Below are 16879 nucleotides of genomic sequence, written 5' to 3'. Positions count from 1 at the left end.
ACTAAGAATGGATCAAAGGCCTAAATATAACAATCTAAACTATAAACTCCCAGAAGAAAACATAGTGAAGCATCTTCAGGACCTTGTGTTAGGCAATGGTTTCTTAGATTTTAGACCAACAGCAGGAGAACAAAAGAAAAAATAAATAAATGGGACGTCATTGAAATTAAAAACTTTTGTGCATCAAAGGATCTTGCCATGAAAGTAAAAAGATAGCCCTGCATAATGGAAATAAATATTTGGAAATTACTTATCTGATAAGGGTTAATATTCAGAATATAGAAAGAAATTCTAAAACTCAATAACAAAAAGACCATTGACCCAATTCAAAAATGGACAAGAGACTCGAATAGACATTTCTCCAAAGAGATAAACAAATGGCCAATAAGCACATGAAAAAATGCTCAACATCATTAGTCATCACGGACATGCAAAGCAAAGCCACAGTGAGGTACCATTTCACATCCACTAAAATGGCCATTATTAAAACAAAACAAAACAGAAAATAAGTGTTGGAGAGGATGCACAGAAATAAGAACACTCATTCACTGCTGGTAGCAATGTAAATGATGCAGTGCCTGTGGAAAACAGATGGTAGTTCCTTAGAAAGTTAAGTATAGAATTACCATACAACCCAGCAATCCCACTTCTAGGTATATACCCAAAAGAATCAAAAGTATGGACTCAAACAGATATTTGCACACCAATATTCATAATGGCATTATTCACAATTGCCGAAGATAGAAGCTTCACAAATGTCTATCAACCAAAGAATGGATAAACAAAATGTGGTATACACAATGAAATATTATTCAACTGCAAAAAGGAATGAAGTTCTGATTCATGCAACAACCCGGATAAACCTTGAGGACATCATGTTGAGTGAAATGAGCCAGACACAAAGGATAAATATGGGATGATCTCACTTATATAAAAGAATAAGAATATGCAAATTCATAATCAGAAGCTAGAAAACAGGTTACCAGGGGCCAGGATGGCGATAGGGAATGGGGAGTTAAGGCTTAATACATACAGGGTTTTGGTTTGGGCTGATGGAAAAGTTTTGGCAATGGATGGTAGTTGCTGGTAGTACAACATTGTGAATGCAATTAGCATCAATGAACTGTATACTTGAAAGTGGTTAAAAATTTTTTTTATTAATTTAAAAATTTTTTTTAAAATATCAAAAAACACCAAACAAATGCAAACATTCGTAAATTTTGATCATTCCGTCCTACATATATAATCAGTAATTCACAATATCATCACACAGTTGCATATTCATCATCATCATCATCATTTCTTGGAACATTTGCATCTATTCAAAAAAAAGAAATAAAAAGAAAACAGAAAAAAATTCATACATACCATACCTTCCAACCCTCCCCCTCACCGATAACCAGCATTTCATTTAAATTTATTTTAACATTTGTTCCCCCTATTATTCATCTTTATTCCATGTTTTACTCATCTGTTGATAAGGTAGATAAAAGGAGCATCAGACACAAGGTTTTCACAATCACACAGTCACATTGTGGAAGCTGTATCATTATACAATCATCTTCAAGAAACATGGCTACTGGAATACAGCTCCACATTTTCAGGCAGTTCCCTCCAGCCTCTCCATTACATCTTGGATAACAAGGTGATATCTACTTAATGCGTAAGAATAACCTCCAGGATAACCTCTCGACTCTGTTTGGAATCTCTTCAGCCACTGACACTTTATTTTGTCTTATTTCACTCTTCCCCCTTTTGGTCGAGAAGGTTTTCTCAATTCCCTGATGCTGAGTCTCAGCTCATCCTAGGGTTTTTCTCAATCCCTTGATGCTGAGTCTCAGCTCATTCTAGAATTTCTGTCCTACATTGCCAGGAATGTCCATACCCCTGGGAGTCATGTCTCACGTAGACAGGGGGAGGGTGGTGAGTTTGCTTGTGTTGGCTGGAGAGAGAAGAGAGGCTACATCTGAGCAACAAAAGAGGTTCTCTTGGGTGTGACTCTTAGGCCTAATTTTAAGTAGGCTTGACCTACCCTTTGTGGGGTTAAGTTTCATATGAACAAACCCCAAGATTTGGGGCTCAGCCTTTAGCTTTGGTTGTCCACACTGCTTGTGAGAATATCAAGAATTCAACTTGGGGAAGTTGAAGTTTTCCCCTTTCTCACCATTCCCTGAAGGGGACTTTGCAAATACTTTTTATTCACTGTTCAAATCACTCCAGGATTTTTTTGGGCATCACTCTGGACAAACCAATAAAATCTCATGTCCTACTCAAGGTTCCATGTACTTATGATGTTCAATTAAGCTGTCTACATAAGTTATATTAGGAAATGCACTAGTCAAAATATAAATTTTGTACCAAATAAACATAAAAGGGGAAATTTTAAGTTATATATGTTACCAAAATAAAAATGTCTAAAACCCAGTGACAATATAATTTCGGAAGGCTTGGGAGTCTGAATCTTACCTACCTCAATCTGAGGTAGAAAAAAATCAAAGATCTCAGCAAGTAGAAGTTCTGAAAAATTTTTTATATTTGACAAGTCTTGACTTGCTTAATTGTGAGATCACAAACCTGGCCGATTATAGAGGAAGTATTTTTGAGCTACTGAAGAAAATCACATGCTTAGATGGATTTGATCAGGAGGATAACGAAGCACCAGACTTTGAAGAGAATGATGAGGCTGGAGATGATGGCGATGAAGATGAATCTGGTCCATCTGAAGGATATGAAAAAGAGGGGAGGAAGATGCGGATGAAGATGAAGTAGGCTCAGAATTGGGAGAGGCCTGATAAGAGATGAAAGAAGAAATTCAAGGTGAAAAAGACAATGATGACTGCTTAAAAGGAAGAGGAAGAAGGATTTTGTGGGAATAAGAAGAAACGAGATGCTGAAGATGACGGACAAGAAGAAGATGACAATCATTCTAAGACTAGAATCCCGAACACTTCTGGGTTTGCAATAGAGTGATCACATCTTCTTTGTTTCTTCATGTATGCTAGCTATCTCTATCAAAGATAACATTCAACTTTTTATAGGAAAAGTGTTTTTACCTTTTTATCATTCCAAATAAGATTTATTCATCTGTCCATGATCACACAGTATGTAGAGAAAAATTTTCATTGAAATTCCCCAGCAATTATATGGAATATTAATTTTTCTAGTTCAAGTTCACTGTATTAGTCATTTTTAGTCCATAATTAAAACATGATAGTTTTTATACAGGTTTAGTATGGTATGTTTCATACATAACATTTTTTTTCATCCAGATTCATAAACTAATTGAGATCACAGTAGGCTTTAATATGAAATGGCAATAGTCTCTTGAATAATAAATTAGGGTTTTATTTAGAGGTGACCCAGAATGTTTAGTTGTTTTTTTTTTTTTTTTTGGCTAAGATTATTGGAGTATTTTTTGTCACATGCATAACTTGGAAAGTAGAACAGAATCAGAAAGGTTCTATTCAGCAACAGAGTTCATGGATTTTGTGGAGGCTTCTGAAGCCTCTGATAAGCCTGGTGACTAAAGATTTTATTTTTGAAGGAAAAATTGCTTATACTAAATTTGGATATATACAGGTGAGCCCTTTTTTCTTCAAGCTGCAGATCATGACATGCCAGGGGTTTATTTTGTTTTTAGGTGTGCATTCTTTTACCTCTCAGAAATTCCTTTATGATTACCTTTCTTTCTTGTTTCACTTCCCTCCATCTCAAAAAAAAAAAAAATAAAAAACTTGTGGATACCTAGGAAAATCTTTAGCTTTATATCACAACTACTTTTTTAGATCTGTCTTAGTTTTAAACAACCAAGTGAAAGAAACTATTTTCTCAGATACAAATATATTATCCATACAGTTTCATGCAATAGGTTCTGCTTAATGCAAATTTCCCCTGGTTGACAACGTGTGGAGAGTAGACAAGAACATCTCCTTTTTTGTCATGGAGGCTCCACTCAGCTATCTAACTTTTTTTCCTTTGGTTTTAATATTTGTAAATATTTTTTGATGTCAGCAAATTAATTGAAGTTATGTTTAAATACTGGGACACATTTAAATTACTGAATTAGTAGTACTGTTACTTTTTTATTTTTAAATGTAATACTTTGGGGTTTTAAAGTAAAAATTAGGAATTTACTTGTGGAGAAACTAAAAAGGTTGCATAAATGACTGAAATAAAACTTGGGATTAAGTTCAATGGAGGGAATGGAATCTCCAAAACACCTAACATTTTATTCCTTTTAACAACTGAAATGCCTTATTTTACTTCATAAAAATTTTCACTGCATGGTATGCCAGATTATAAAATTACATATTTTAAAAATTACATATTTTAAAAATTAAATTAAAAAATTAGATGATTGATTGACTTTCTTATCAATCATCTTATTGTGAATCAAAAATAGAGTTCTCGGTTTGAAAACAATAGCCTCCAGATAACTGCTCAAACTTATTTAGCTTTGTGGGTGGTATTTTCATGCAAAAAAGGGTGGGCCTTGGGTGGGTCACAGTGACTCAGTGGCAGAGTTCTCACCTGTCATGACAGAGACCTGGGTTCGATTCCTGATGCCTGACCATGCAAAAAAAAGGGGGGGGCTTTATATTTGTAGAGGCAGTGTGTATATAGCATGTTCAGTTCCTAAAGAATTCTCCTGAAAAATCTTTTAAGTTAATACTTTTGTGCAACTGTGTTTTGAATAAAGCCATTACAGTGCTAAAAACAAACAAACAAAAGAACTCTTCTCAGGGTAGAATTCTATGGCAAACATGAGCTGTATAAAAAAATATATATATTACTAAACCTCCTTCCAACCATTCAAGTCAATAACATATCTCAAATAAGGCCCTTTACTCATTCTCACCCTCAAGAATCTCTTCATAAAGTGCATGCACTCCCTCAGGCACGATGACTGCCAGTGCAGTTCCACAGAGAAGGCCGGCACCCAAAACAGTCACCAACTTTAGTCGCTCCTGGAAAGAAAGCATAAGAAACTGTTGACAGGATTGATTAGTGAATGAGAAAAAATTTCTGAAGTATCTGTAATCAAGATATGAACTGCCCATTTGTTGGACCAAAATCTACAATGGCTAGTAAACTTGAAAAATATTCAGCTTCCTAAGTAAATAATGCCAATCAAAACAAGGAGATGCCATTTTCTAATGTGCTAGATTGTCAATAATATGGGAACACATTTGTTATTAAAATAGGGAAAAATAAGCACCCTTGTCTAATGCTGGAAAGAATGTGAATTGCTACAACCTATCTGGACTACAATTTTGCAATTTATATCAACAGGCTTAAAAACGTGAATTCTTTCATTCAGCAATTTCACTTCCAGAGTTCATTCTTCTAGAAATTCATTCTAAGAAAGAAAAAATATGCACAGATGACCACTGAACTTATTAAGAGTGCAACCCTGAAAATAACCTAAATGGCCAAGACAAGAGATTGGCTAAGTAATCAGAATACCACAGCACTCAGCTATAAAAATTTGATTTGGGTTTAGTCATTGATATAGAAACTCACAATATGCTGCTGAGGAAAAGTCTGGTGGCAAATACTATGTATTGATTACCTCATATTTATGAAAAAAAATAGTTATACATATAAGTAGAAAAAGCTACACAAAAACATTAACAATTGTTATCTCAGGGAATTTATTTTACAACTTATTTACAAAGGACACATATAACTCACACAATGAAAAAAAATTAAAGATGTCAACACCAAGATATTTTATAGTTTTAGTTCAACTTAATCTCACTTTTCTTCCTTTCATTGGGTTCCTTTGAGGGATTGCCTCCTATAAGATTTAAAAGATTAGGTATGAAAGTTTCGTGAAATCAGGAGTATTCCCTAATATGGCTTACTGGGATCTTAGTATACAAAACAATCTTAAAAACTGTAAGGGGCTTTTGTGAAAACCCATGGAAATAGGTACAACACAAAGAGTGAAGCCTAATGAGACTACAGATTCATGATAACATATCAACACTCATTCATTCCATTATAACAAATGTACTACACTAATGTAAGATTTGAATAATCTTCCCTTAATAATAAGGGAAAAAGTTGTGTCTGGAGGTAGAGCGCAGTATATGGGAACTACACTGTCTGTCTAATTTCTGTGTAAACCAAGAACTGCTCTAAAAAAAGAAAGTCTATGAATTAAAAAAAAAAATCCCACCAAATATATTTTATACACGTCAGAAACTCAGCCTGGAATGGTGGAGATCCTACACAGAAGTGTAAGTTTCGCAAACCACGGAGGCTGATGTTCCTCACCCACAGGCATGTGGGGAGAGAAGCCAAGAACTCTGAGAGAATGAGAAGACCCTCTCCGCCTGCTGGGAACAACCACCCCCAGGTGCCACAAATAGCCACCCTGTAGGGCACCAAGAATACCCATCCCGATGGGTTTAGAAAACAGCCACCTCACCCAGCACCATATTGCTCAGCCAGCTGCTACTGTCAAGGAGAGGTAGGGCTGAGGGGATGAGGTGGCTCAAGAGGGTAATCTGTTGGTAAGCCTCAAGTAGAACTGCATCCCCTCCATGCTTGGACTTAGTTTGAAGCATAATTACTAAGAAACCAAGCGCAGAAGGGGATCTTCAAAGCAAACACAAAACCTTAGATGAATCAAGAAAATCAATTTGCAAAATAGCTTCATCAAGATAAAGAAATGCCTGAACACAACAGAAAATCACAAAGCACGTAAAAATTCAGGCAGATGTGGCCCAGTCAAATGATCAAATCAAAACACCAGAGGAGACACAGAATTTGGAACAACTAGCAAGGATGTTCATAATAACATAAAGGATGTCAAGAAGACACTGGAGGAGTATAAAGAGGAATTTGAAAGAATAAACAGAAAAACAGCAGAACTCACAAAGATAAAAGATTTTGCAGACTAAATTAAAAATGTACTGGAGACAACCAACAGCAGATATGAAGAGGTGGAAGAAAGAGTAAGTGAACTGGCAAACAGAATGACTGAACTCAAACACACAACAGAACAAATGACAACATGGAAAAAATGGAACAGGATTTCAGGGAAATGATGTACAAGATGAAAAGCACAAATATAAGAATCATCAGTGTCCCTAAAGGAAAAATAAGAGTAGTTAGTTGAAGAGATAATGGGGGAAAACATCCAAATCTTATAAAAAGACATAAATACGCAAATCAAAGAAGTCCAAGGAACCCCAAATAGAATAAATCCAAACAGACATACTCTAAGACACATAGTAATCAAAATGCCAAATGTGGAAGAGAAGCCTGAAACCAGCCAGAGAAAAGTGATCCACTACATAGAAGGAAAACCACATGAGACTGAGTTTGGACCACTTAGTAGGTACAATGGAGGAAAGAAAGCAGTGATATGAAATTAAAATACTGAACAAGAAAGACTTCTAGCCAAGAATTCTTTATCCAGCCAAGTTGTCCTTCAAAACTACGGGAGGGATTAAAATTTTTTCAGACAAACAAAAGTTGAGAGACTGTCAACAAGAGACCTGACCTACAAGAAATTATAAAGAGAGTTCTGCTGGCTGGGAAAAAAAAAACAAAGACAGGAAACGGAGGCCTGAAGGAGGGCACAGAATTGAAGAGTATCACTAGGGTAGCTTAAGAATAAAAAGAGAGACTGGAAAAGGAAAAAGAACTTATACATCTGGATTGAGGTGGGGCAAAGTAGAGGCATAGTGAGATGTGGAATTTAGTTCACTGTTCAGAGCAGCTAGTAAATAGCCAGGAACTGCATGGAACAACTGCTGGGGGTACATAAGTGATTGGACACACAGTGTACACCAGTCTAGAACATGTGGAATGGCTGAGATCCCACACAGAACTGTAAGTCTCCCAAGCCAGAGAGGTCAGTGCCACTCCTCCACAGGCACAGCAGGCTGGCTTTCCAAAGGGAACAGTAATAGATTTTATTAGTAGCAAGGGCTTAGCTCAAACAAGCTCCAAATGCAGAACAAATTCTGACTACTGGAAACAGGCCCCAAGCACAGATAAACCTGGAATAAGTACTAAAGAGACCAGCAGTTTTCTCAGAGAGAGGGCAGGGTTGATGGGGAAAAAAAACCCTTAGGCTTTTTGAATTGGACAGCACAAAATACTGGAAAAGGATTGGATGTCAAGAAAAGGGGAGCATACAGAGTCTGGGGATACACAGGGCCACAAACCAATTCAAGGTCTTGATTGGCAAACCCAGAGTGGGAGGTCCAGCTCTCAATAGACATTTTGCTTTTTTTTTTTTAACTTCCTAACAGCTCATTAGATAGAACTGCAAGCATTCTCAGGAGCTAGCACTGCTCCAGGCAAGGGAGGAACTGAGGCATGTCTGAGAGACAAAATAACAAGTCATGTGAAAGGGGACAATTCTCTAAAGGGCGTATCTTCCCTAAGAAAAAGGGGGTAGACCCAGCTCAGGTGGAGAACCTCCTTCATGGAATTCAAGCCCCAGGAGCTAGAAAACAAAAACAGTCAAAGCCGGCCTACTACCTCAGCTTCTCTCTCAACCATGCCCCTGGAAGGGAGAGTTGACTGAAATTAAAGGTACCACATAACTTTATGCTGGTGGGAAGCTGCGGGCAGACAAGCACCACATGCTAGGCAGGATAGGAAAAGCACAGAGTATAGAGGCTTCATAGCAAAGTCTGACAACCTGCTGGATCTCACCCTCAAGGGAACATTTAGACTGAGGATCAATAAGGAAACAGAGATTTTAAATATTACGATAAATTAATTACACTTATCAGACATTTGTGGAACATTACACCCCACAACAACAGGATACACATTTTTCTCAAGTGCTCATGGATCATTCTCAAAGATAAACCATATTCTGGGTCACAAAGCAAGTCTCAATAAATTTATAAGGATTAAAATTATACAATGCACTTTCTTGGATCATGATGTAATGAAGCTGGAACTCAATAACAGATGGAAGACCAGAAAATTTACAAATATATGGAGGCTAAACAACACACTCTTAAAAACCAGTGGGTTAAGGAAGAAATACAAGAGAAATCAGCAAACAATTCGAGGCTAAAAAAATGAAAACAACATATTAAAATTTACAGGATGGAACAAAGGTGGTACTAAGAGGGAAATTAAGTGTCTTCAATGCCTATATTAAAAAAAGAGAGAGCAAAAACTGAGGAATTAACTGTTCACTTGGAAGACCTAGGAAAGAACAGCAAACTAACCCTAAAGCAAACCAAAGGAAAGCAATTAACAAAGATGAGAGAAGAAATAAATGAAATTGAGAATATGGAAATAACAGAGAAAATTTTTTTTAAAAAAAGAAGTTCTTTTTTTTGAGAAATTCAATAAAATTGATGGACCCTTAGTTAGACTGACAAAAAACAAAAAAACCAAGAGAGGATGCAAATAAATAAAATAGGAAATGGAAGAGGGGACATAACACTGACCTCACAGAAAAAGGGGAGGCCAAGACATGAGACAATGAACAACAATATGCTAATAAACTAGACAACATACATGAAATGGACACTTCCTAGAAAGGCATGAATAACCAGCATTGACCTGAGAAGAAACAGATCACCTAAACAAACCAATCACTAGTAAAGAGATTGAATCAGTCATCAAGAAGTTCCCCCAAAAGAAAAGTCCATGACCAGATGGCTTCAAATGTGAATTCTACCAAGCATTCAAGAAAGAGTTAGTGCTAGAAAGAAAAATCTGAGTCAATGGTATGGTAGCCCATGATAAACTATGGGATCTGTCCTGTAACTATTTGTTGAAGAGTGCTTTGAAAACTATTGCTTTCTTCTTTCTTTGCTTTGTATATATGTTATACTATATTATTAAAAAAAAGTTACAAAAATAAGAAAGAATTGAAGAGGAGGAAAAGCTACCTAACTCATTCTATGAAGCCAACATCATCCTAATACCAAAGCCAAACAAAGACACTACAAGAAAAAAAAAAAAAATAAGACTGTGGTAGATTCAGTTGTCAACTTGGCCAGGTGAAGGCACCTAGTTCTGTTGCTGTGGATATGAACCAATGGTACGTGAACCTCATCTGTTGCTGATCACATCTGCAGTTGGCTAGGAGGCGTGCCTGCTGCAATGAATGATGTTTGACTTAACTGGCTGGTGCTTAAATGAGAGAGTGTAACATAATACAGCCCAAGCAGCTGGACATACCTCATTTCTGCACTCGCAGCTCAGCCCAGGCCTTTGGAGATGCAGAAAGGAATCACCTCGGGGAAAGACATTGGAACCCAGAAGGCCAGCAGAAATCGCTTTGTACCTTCCAACGTAAGAAAGAACCTCAGTCGAAAGTTAGCTGCCTTTCCTCTGAAGAACTATATGTTAACTAAACAAATACCCTTTTATTGAAAGTTAATCTGTCTCTGGTGTGTGGCATTCCAGCAGCTAGTAAACTAGAACAAAGACCAATCTCTTTAATGAATATAGCTAAAAAAGCAAAACAAAACAAAACAAAAAAGCCCCAACACCTCAACAAAATACTTACAAATCGAATCCAGCAGCACATTAAAAGAATTATACACTATGACCAAGTGGGACTTATTCCAGGTAAGCAAGGCTGGTTCAACACAAGAAAATCAATTAATGTAATACACCATATCAATAAGTCAAAGCAGAAAAACCACATGATCACCTTTATTGATGCAGAAAAGGCATCTGATAAAATTCAACACCCTTTCTTAATGAAAATATTTCAAAGGATAGGAACAGAAGGAAACTTCCTCAACATGATAAAGGGAGTATATGAAAAACCCATAGCTAATATCATCCTCAATGAGGAGAGACTGAAAGCTTTCCCTGTAAGAACAGGAACAAGACAAGGATGCCCACTGTCACCCTTCTTATTCAACATTCTGCTGGAAGTTCTAGCCAGAGCAATTAGACAAGTAAAAGAAATAAAAGGCATCCAACTGGAAAGAAGTAAAACTCTCACTGTTTGCAATTGACATGATATCATGTCGAAAATCCCAAAAAATCTACAGCAAAGTTACCAGAGATAATAAACAAGTACAGCAAAGTGGCAGGGGACAAAATGAACACTCAAAAATCAGCGGTGTTTCTATACACTAGTAATGAGGAATCTGAGGAGGAAATCAAGAAAAAAATTCCATTTAAGGTAGCAAGCAAAAGCATCAAATATTTATGAATAAATTTAACTGAGAATACAAAAGACCTATACACAGACAACTACATGAAATTGCTAAAAGAAATCATGGAAGACCTAAATAAATGGAAGGACATACCATGTTCATGGATTGGAAGCTAAATATAGTTAAGGTGTGAATTATGGTGTCAATTCTACCCAAACTGACTTATAGATTCAATGTAATACCAATTAAAATCCCAACAACTTACTTTGCAGAAATAGAAAAACCAACAACCAAATTTATTTGGAAGGGCAGCATGTCCCAAATAGCTAAAAATATCTTGAGAAAGAAAAAGGAAGTGTGAAGTCTGACACTACTCAACTTTAAAGCATATTATAAAGCTACAGTGGTCAAAATAGCATGGTGCTAGCACACGGACAGATATATGGACCAATGGGATCAAACTGAATGTTCAGAAATAGACCCTCTCCTATATGAACAACTGATCTTTGACAAGGCAGTCAAGCCAACCCACTTGCAACAGAGCTGCCTCTTCAATAAATGGTTTTTGGAGAAGTGGATATCCATATGCAGAATGAAAAAGAATAAAAAGAATAAAGAAGATCCATATTTCACATTTTCCTATATAAAAATGAACTCAAAATAGATCAAAGACATAACCATTAGAGTTAAGGTCATAAAACTTTTTTTTTAATCTTTTTTAAAAAAATTTATTTATTAATTAAAAAATAAAATAAAACATCAACATACATAATCAGTAATTCACAATATCATCACTTAGTTGCATATTCATCATTTCTTAGAACATTTGCATTAATTCAGAAAAAGAAATAAAAAGACAATAGAAAAAGAAATAAAACGAACACAGGAAAGAAAAAAAAAAAGATTATAACTACCATACCCCTTACCCCTAGCTTTCATTGATCACAAGCATTTCAAACTAAATTTATTTTAGCATTTGTTCCCCCTATTATTTATTTTTATTCCATATGTTCTAATCCTTTGTTGACAAGGTAGATAAAAGGAGCATCGGACACAAGCTTTTCACAATCACACAGTCATATTGTGAAAGCTGTATCATTATACAATCATCTTCAAGAAACATGGCTACTGGAACACAGCTCTACATTTTCAGGCAGTTCCCTCCAGCTTCTCCATTACATCTTTTTTTTGGGGGGGGGGTACCAAATTACTTTATTTGAAGGAATGGTACAAATGAAACAACTTGGTGGGTGTTGATACAACTTAATAGAAAAGGCAAAGGTTAACCCAACATGCATGCACGGCCCTGGTGACCACAGAAGTTACCCTGTGACTCTGGGGAAGACAGCATAAGGCTTAACTCTCATCATCACTGTTTCCCAGGGTGTGCTTGTCAAAGAGATACTCTGCCAAGCCAGAATCCAGGGGCCCCCATCTTGTGCAAGTTGGTCACGTAGTCTCCCAACTCTTTGATGGATTTCACCTGCTCATTCAGGTAATGTGTCTCAATGAAGTCACACAAATGGGGGTCATTTTTGTCAGTGGCCACTTTGTACAATTCCAGTAGTGACTGATTCACCCTTTTTTTTCCAAATGTAATGCACACTCCATTGCACTCAGCAAGTTCTCCCAGTCGTCTCGTTCCGGTTTCTTGATATCCTGAAGGAAGATGCGGCCACCTCGTTGGTTCTGCAGCTTCCTAAGTTTCTCAGCCTGTTCCCTCTCCTCATGAGATTGGTGAAGAAAATATTTGGAAAAGTTCTTCAAAGCCACATCATCACGGTCAAAGTAGTAAGACATTGACAGGTAGACGTAAGAGGGGTAGAGCTCCAGGTTGATCTGGTGGTTAATGGCGGCCTCTGAGTCCTGGTTGTAGCTCTGGCGCACCTGCGACGGGGACGTGGTCGTCATGGTGGGCGGTTGAGGAGAGGAGGAGGCTGCGGCTGCGCGGCGCTGGAGAGGTGGCTGAAAGCTGCTCGGAGTGGCCGGCTGACGGGGAGGAGGCGAGCACCAGGTTCCGTTCAAGCACTGTTGAAGCAGGAAACCACAGCGACTCTCCGCGAAGACGTATGCCTCTCCATTACATCTTGAATAACAAGATGATATCTACTTGATGCATAAGAATAACCTCAACGATAACCTCTCGACTCTGTTTGGAATCTCTCAGACATCGACACTTTGTCTCATTTCCCTCTTTCCCATTTTGGTCGAGAAGGTTTTCTCAATCCCTTGATGCTAAGTCTCATCTCATTCTAGGGTTTTTCTCAATCCCTTGATGCTGAGTTTCAGCTCATTCCAAGATCTCTGTCCCACATTGCCAGGAAGGTCCACACCCCTGGGAGTCATGTCCCACATACAGAAGGGTAGGGTGGTGAGACTGCTCGTTGTGTTGGCTGGAGTTAGAGAAGGCCATAAAACTTTTAAAGAAAATGTAGGGAAATATCTTTAAATCTTGTGACAGGAGGTGGTTTCCTAGACCCTACACCCAAAACATGAGCAATGAAAAAGGAAAGATAAATGGGAACTTCTCAAAATTCAAAATTTGTGTGCATCAAAGAACCTTGTCAGGAAAGTAACAAGGAAGCCTAAGCAATGGGAGACAATATTTGGAAATCTCATATCAGATAACAGTTTAATATCCAGAATATACAGAGTCTACAACTCAACAACAAAAATGACAAACCAATTTAAAAATGAGCAAAAGCATGTTTCTTGAAGATGATTATATAATGACATAGCTTTCACAATGTGACTGTGTGATTGTGAAAACTTGGTGTCTGATGCTCCTTTTAACTACCTTGTTAACAGACGAGTAGAACATATGGAATAAAAATAAATAATGGGGGAACAAACCTTAGAATAAATTCAGTTTGAAATGCTAGTGAACAATGAAAGGGAGGGGTAAAGGGTATGGTATGTATAAATTTTTTTCTGTTTTGTTTTATTTCTTTTTCTGAATAGATGCAAATGTTCCAAAGAAATGATCATGATGATGAATATGCAACTATGTGATGATATTGTGAATTACTGATTATATATGTAGAACGGAATGATCAAAATAATGTTTGCATTTGTTTGGTGTTTTCTGGTATTTAAAAAAATTTTTTTTAATTTAAAAAATAAAAATGGGCAAAAGACCTGGACAGTTTTTAGAAGAGAAAATACAAATGGCTAAAAGGCACATGAAAAGACGCTCAACTTCACTAGCTATTAAGAAAATGCAAATTAAAACTACAATGACATATCACATCACATCCACTGGAATCACCATCATAAGAAGAAAAAAAGAAAATAAGAAGAGCTAGATAGGATGTGGAGAAAGAGGCACACTTATCTTCCAATGGTAGGAATGTAGAATGGTGCAGCCGCTCTGGAAGGCAGTTTGGCATGATCCAGCAATCCCATTACTAGGTTTATATTCAGAGGAACTGAAGGCAAAGACACAAATGGACATTTGCACACTGATGTTTATTGCAGCATTATTTATGACTTCCAAGAGAATAGCCCAAATGTCCATCAACAGACAAGTGGCTAAACAAGCTGTGGTATATACATACGATGGAATATCACACAACTGTAAGAAAGAATAAAGTCAGGAAGCATGTAATAATATGGATCAATCTTGAGGACATTATGCTAGGTGGAATTAGCCAGAAACAAAAGGACAAATATTGGATGGTCTCACTAATATGAACTAACATTAATGAGCAAACTTTGAGAGTTAAAGCTGAGAACAAAGGATATCAGGAGATAGAAAGAGGGGAGAGATTGGGTGCTTGATGCTAAAGGAGAACAGAATGCTCAACAGGATTGAATGTATAGATACAGAAATGGATAGCACAATATTGTAAGTACACTGAATAAAGATGAGTGTGAGTATGGTTGAAAGAGGAAGGTTAGAAGCACATATGACACCAGAAGGAAAGATAGAATTGACTGTATAACTTCTCATCGATGATGGTGATTAAATGTACAAATATAAAAACATTTTTGCAAGAGAGAGAACAAATGAATGCCAACATGCAAGATGCTGAAAATGGGATGGTATAGGGGGAAAAATACAATCAGTACAAGCTAGAGTATAGTCAACAGACACTGTAATATGCTTCCACTGAATGTAACAAGGGCATTATGCCAAAACTAAATGTCAACAGGCAGGGGAGCATGGGGGAGGGGTATGGATTTTTTGTGGAAGAAAATGAAATGCCTTCATACAGATTATGATGGCAAAGGCATGTCTATTTACTTAGGTTGGACTGTATCATGTGTGAATAAAACTTTGAAAATGAACAGAGAGAAACAAGTGTTAGAGAAAATGAGGAGAAAGAGATCTACCTATTCACTGTTGGTATGCAACTGAGAGGTGCAGCCCCTTGGAGGGCAGTGTGGTGGTTCCACAGGAGGCTAAAGGCCATATGATCCTGCAACCCGTTCCTAAGTATACACCTGGAGGAACTGAATATGAGGACAAGAATGGACATTTGCATATTGGTGTTAACCATGGCAGGGTTCACAGTTCACCATGGAGGTGGCCTAAGGGTATGATGACTGAAGAAGGAAGGGAGAACTGTGATTTATAGATACAATGGACTACTGAGGACCGTAAGAAAGAACGAAGTTCTGAGGCATGCAACTAGATGGAAGAACCATAAGGACAGTATGTTGAATGAAATGTTAGAAACAAAAAGACAAATATTATCCCGCCCTCCTCCTCCCCTCTCTTTCTCCGCCGGCCCGCCGCGCGGCGCCCACGCCCCGCAGCAGCCGAGCCGCCCGCCCTCCTCCTCCCCTCTCTTTCTCCGCCGGCCCGCCGCGCAGCGCCCACGCCCCGCAGCAGCCGAGCCGCCCGCCCTCCTCCTCCCCTCTCCTCCCCCTCCTGCTCCGGCTGCTCTCCAACCACCACGATGCCCTCTTCCCCCGCCTTCACCGTACTCCTCCGCCACCAACCTCGACAGCCTTGCTGCCCTCACCTTTCCTCCTCCAGAACAGCTACTGGGGGAGTGGAGACAATACAGAGCAGCTCCTGGAACCACGAGGGAGATCAAAGGGACAGCGTATCCTGGAACGGCTGACTATCTGGGAGAACCAGCTCCGGTGAGATCACCAAGGGGCACGGGCTTTCCTGGGTGGGACGGCAAGCGACCGGAGTCCCTCCCTTCCACCTTCCTGGGCCAGCTGGTAGAATTGGACAGGCGGTCCCCTTAGGCCGCGGCGGCTGGTGCCCCCACCACACGAGGCCCCCCGGAACAACTGAGATAGTTCGGTCGGAAATCCCCAGACTGCGGAGAACAGTGACCGGGGGATCCCTTCCAAACACGTGACTCCCCCGTCGGCTGGGAACAGTGTACTCTCCCGGGCTGCGACAGCTGGCGCCCTCCCGCCACGCTTGGTGCCCCGGGCCGACTGGCTAATTTGGCCGGACGCTCTCCTGTGCTGCGACGGCCGGCGACCCTCCCCGCATTTGGAACCCCGGGCCGGCTGGCATTCTTTCAAGACGCTTCGGTTGCCGAACCTCCCCTACGGCAAGAGTTTTCCAGAGTTGAGGGACCCACAGCAACTTTCGCTGGTGGAACCCACAGACAGGCGTGTGCCACGAGTGCCACCTACTGGGCAGGATAGGAAGAACAGAACCCAGAGATTGCGCAGAAAAATCTTTCAACCTGTGGGGTCGAACACCCGGGGAAATCTGACTAAATGCCCAGACGCCAGCAGAAGATAACGGATCACGCTCAGAAAATTGAACATATGGCCCAGTCAAACGAAGAAAC

General features: G+C 38.8%; 1 protein-coding gene and 2 pseudogenes across 1 annotated transcript in view; 1 reads left to right on the top strand and 2 right to left on the bottom strand.

Annotated features, from left to right (window-relative positions):
• Positions 1–16879, bottom strand: part of SLC39A9 (solute carrier family 39 member 9) — a 105347-nt gene that overhangs the window by 52576 nt on the left and 35892 nt on the right. The window contains exon 2 of the mRNA XM_077122835.1: positions 4859–4967. Within this exon, the coding sequence (XP_076978950.1) occupies positions 4859–4967 (109 nt within the window). The remainder of the gene's footprint in view (positions 1–4858; positions 4968–16879) is intronic.
• On the top strand, positions 2418–2970 carry LOC143652646 (acidic leucine-rich nuclear phosphoprotein 32 family member E pseudogene; annotated as a pseudogene).
• LOC143651280 (ferritin heavy chain pseudogene) lies at positions 12148–13117 on the bottom strand (annotated as a pseudogene).

This window comes from Tamandua tetradactyla, chromosome 12 (genome assembly GCF_023851605.1).
Source record: "Tamandua tetradactyla isolate mTamTet1 chromosome 12, mTamTet1.pri, whole genome shotgun sequence".
Taxonomy (NCBI): Eukaryota; Metazoa; Chordata; class Mammalia; order Pilosa; family Myrmecophagidae; genus Tamandua; species Tamandua tetradactyla.
This window is presented reverse-complemented; position numbering and strand designations above follow the sequence as displayed.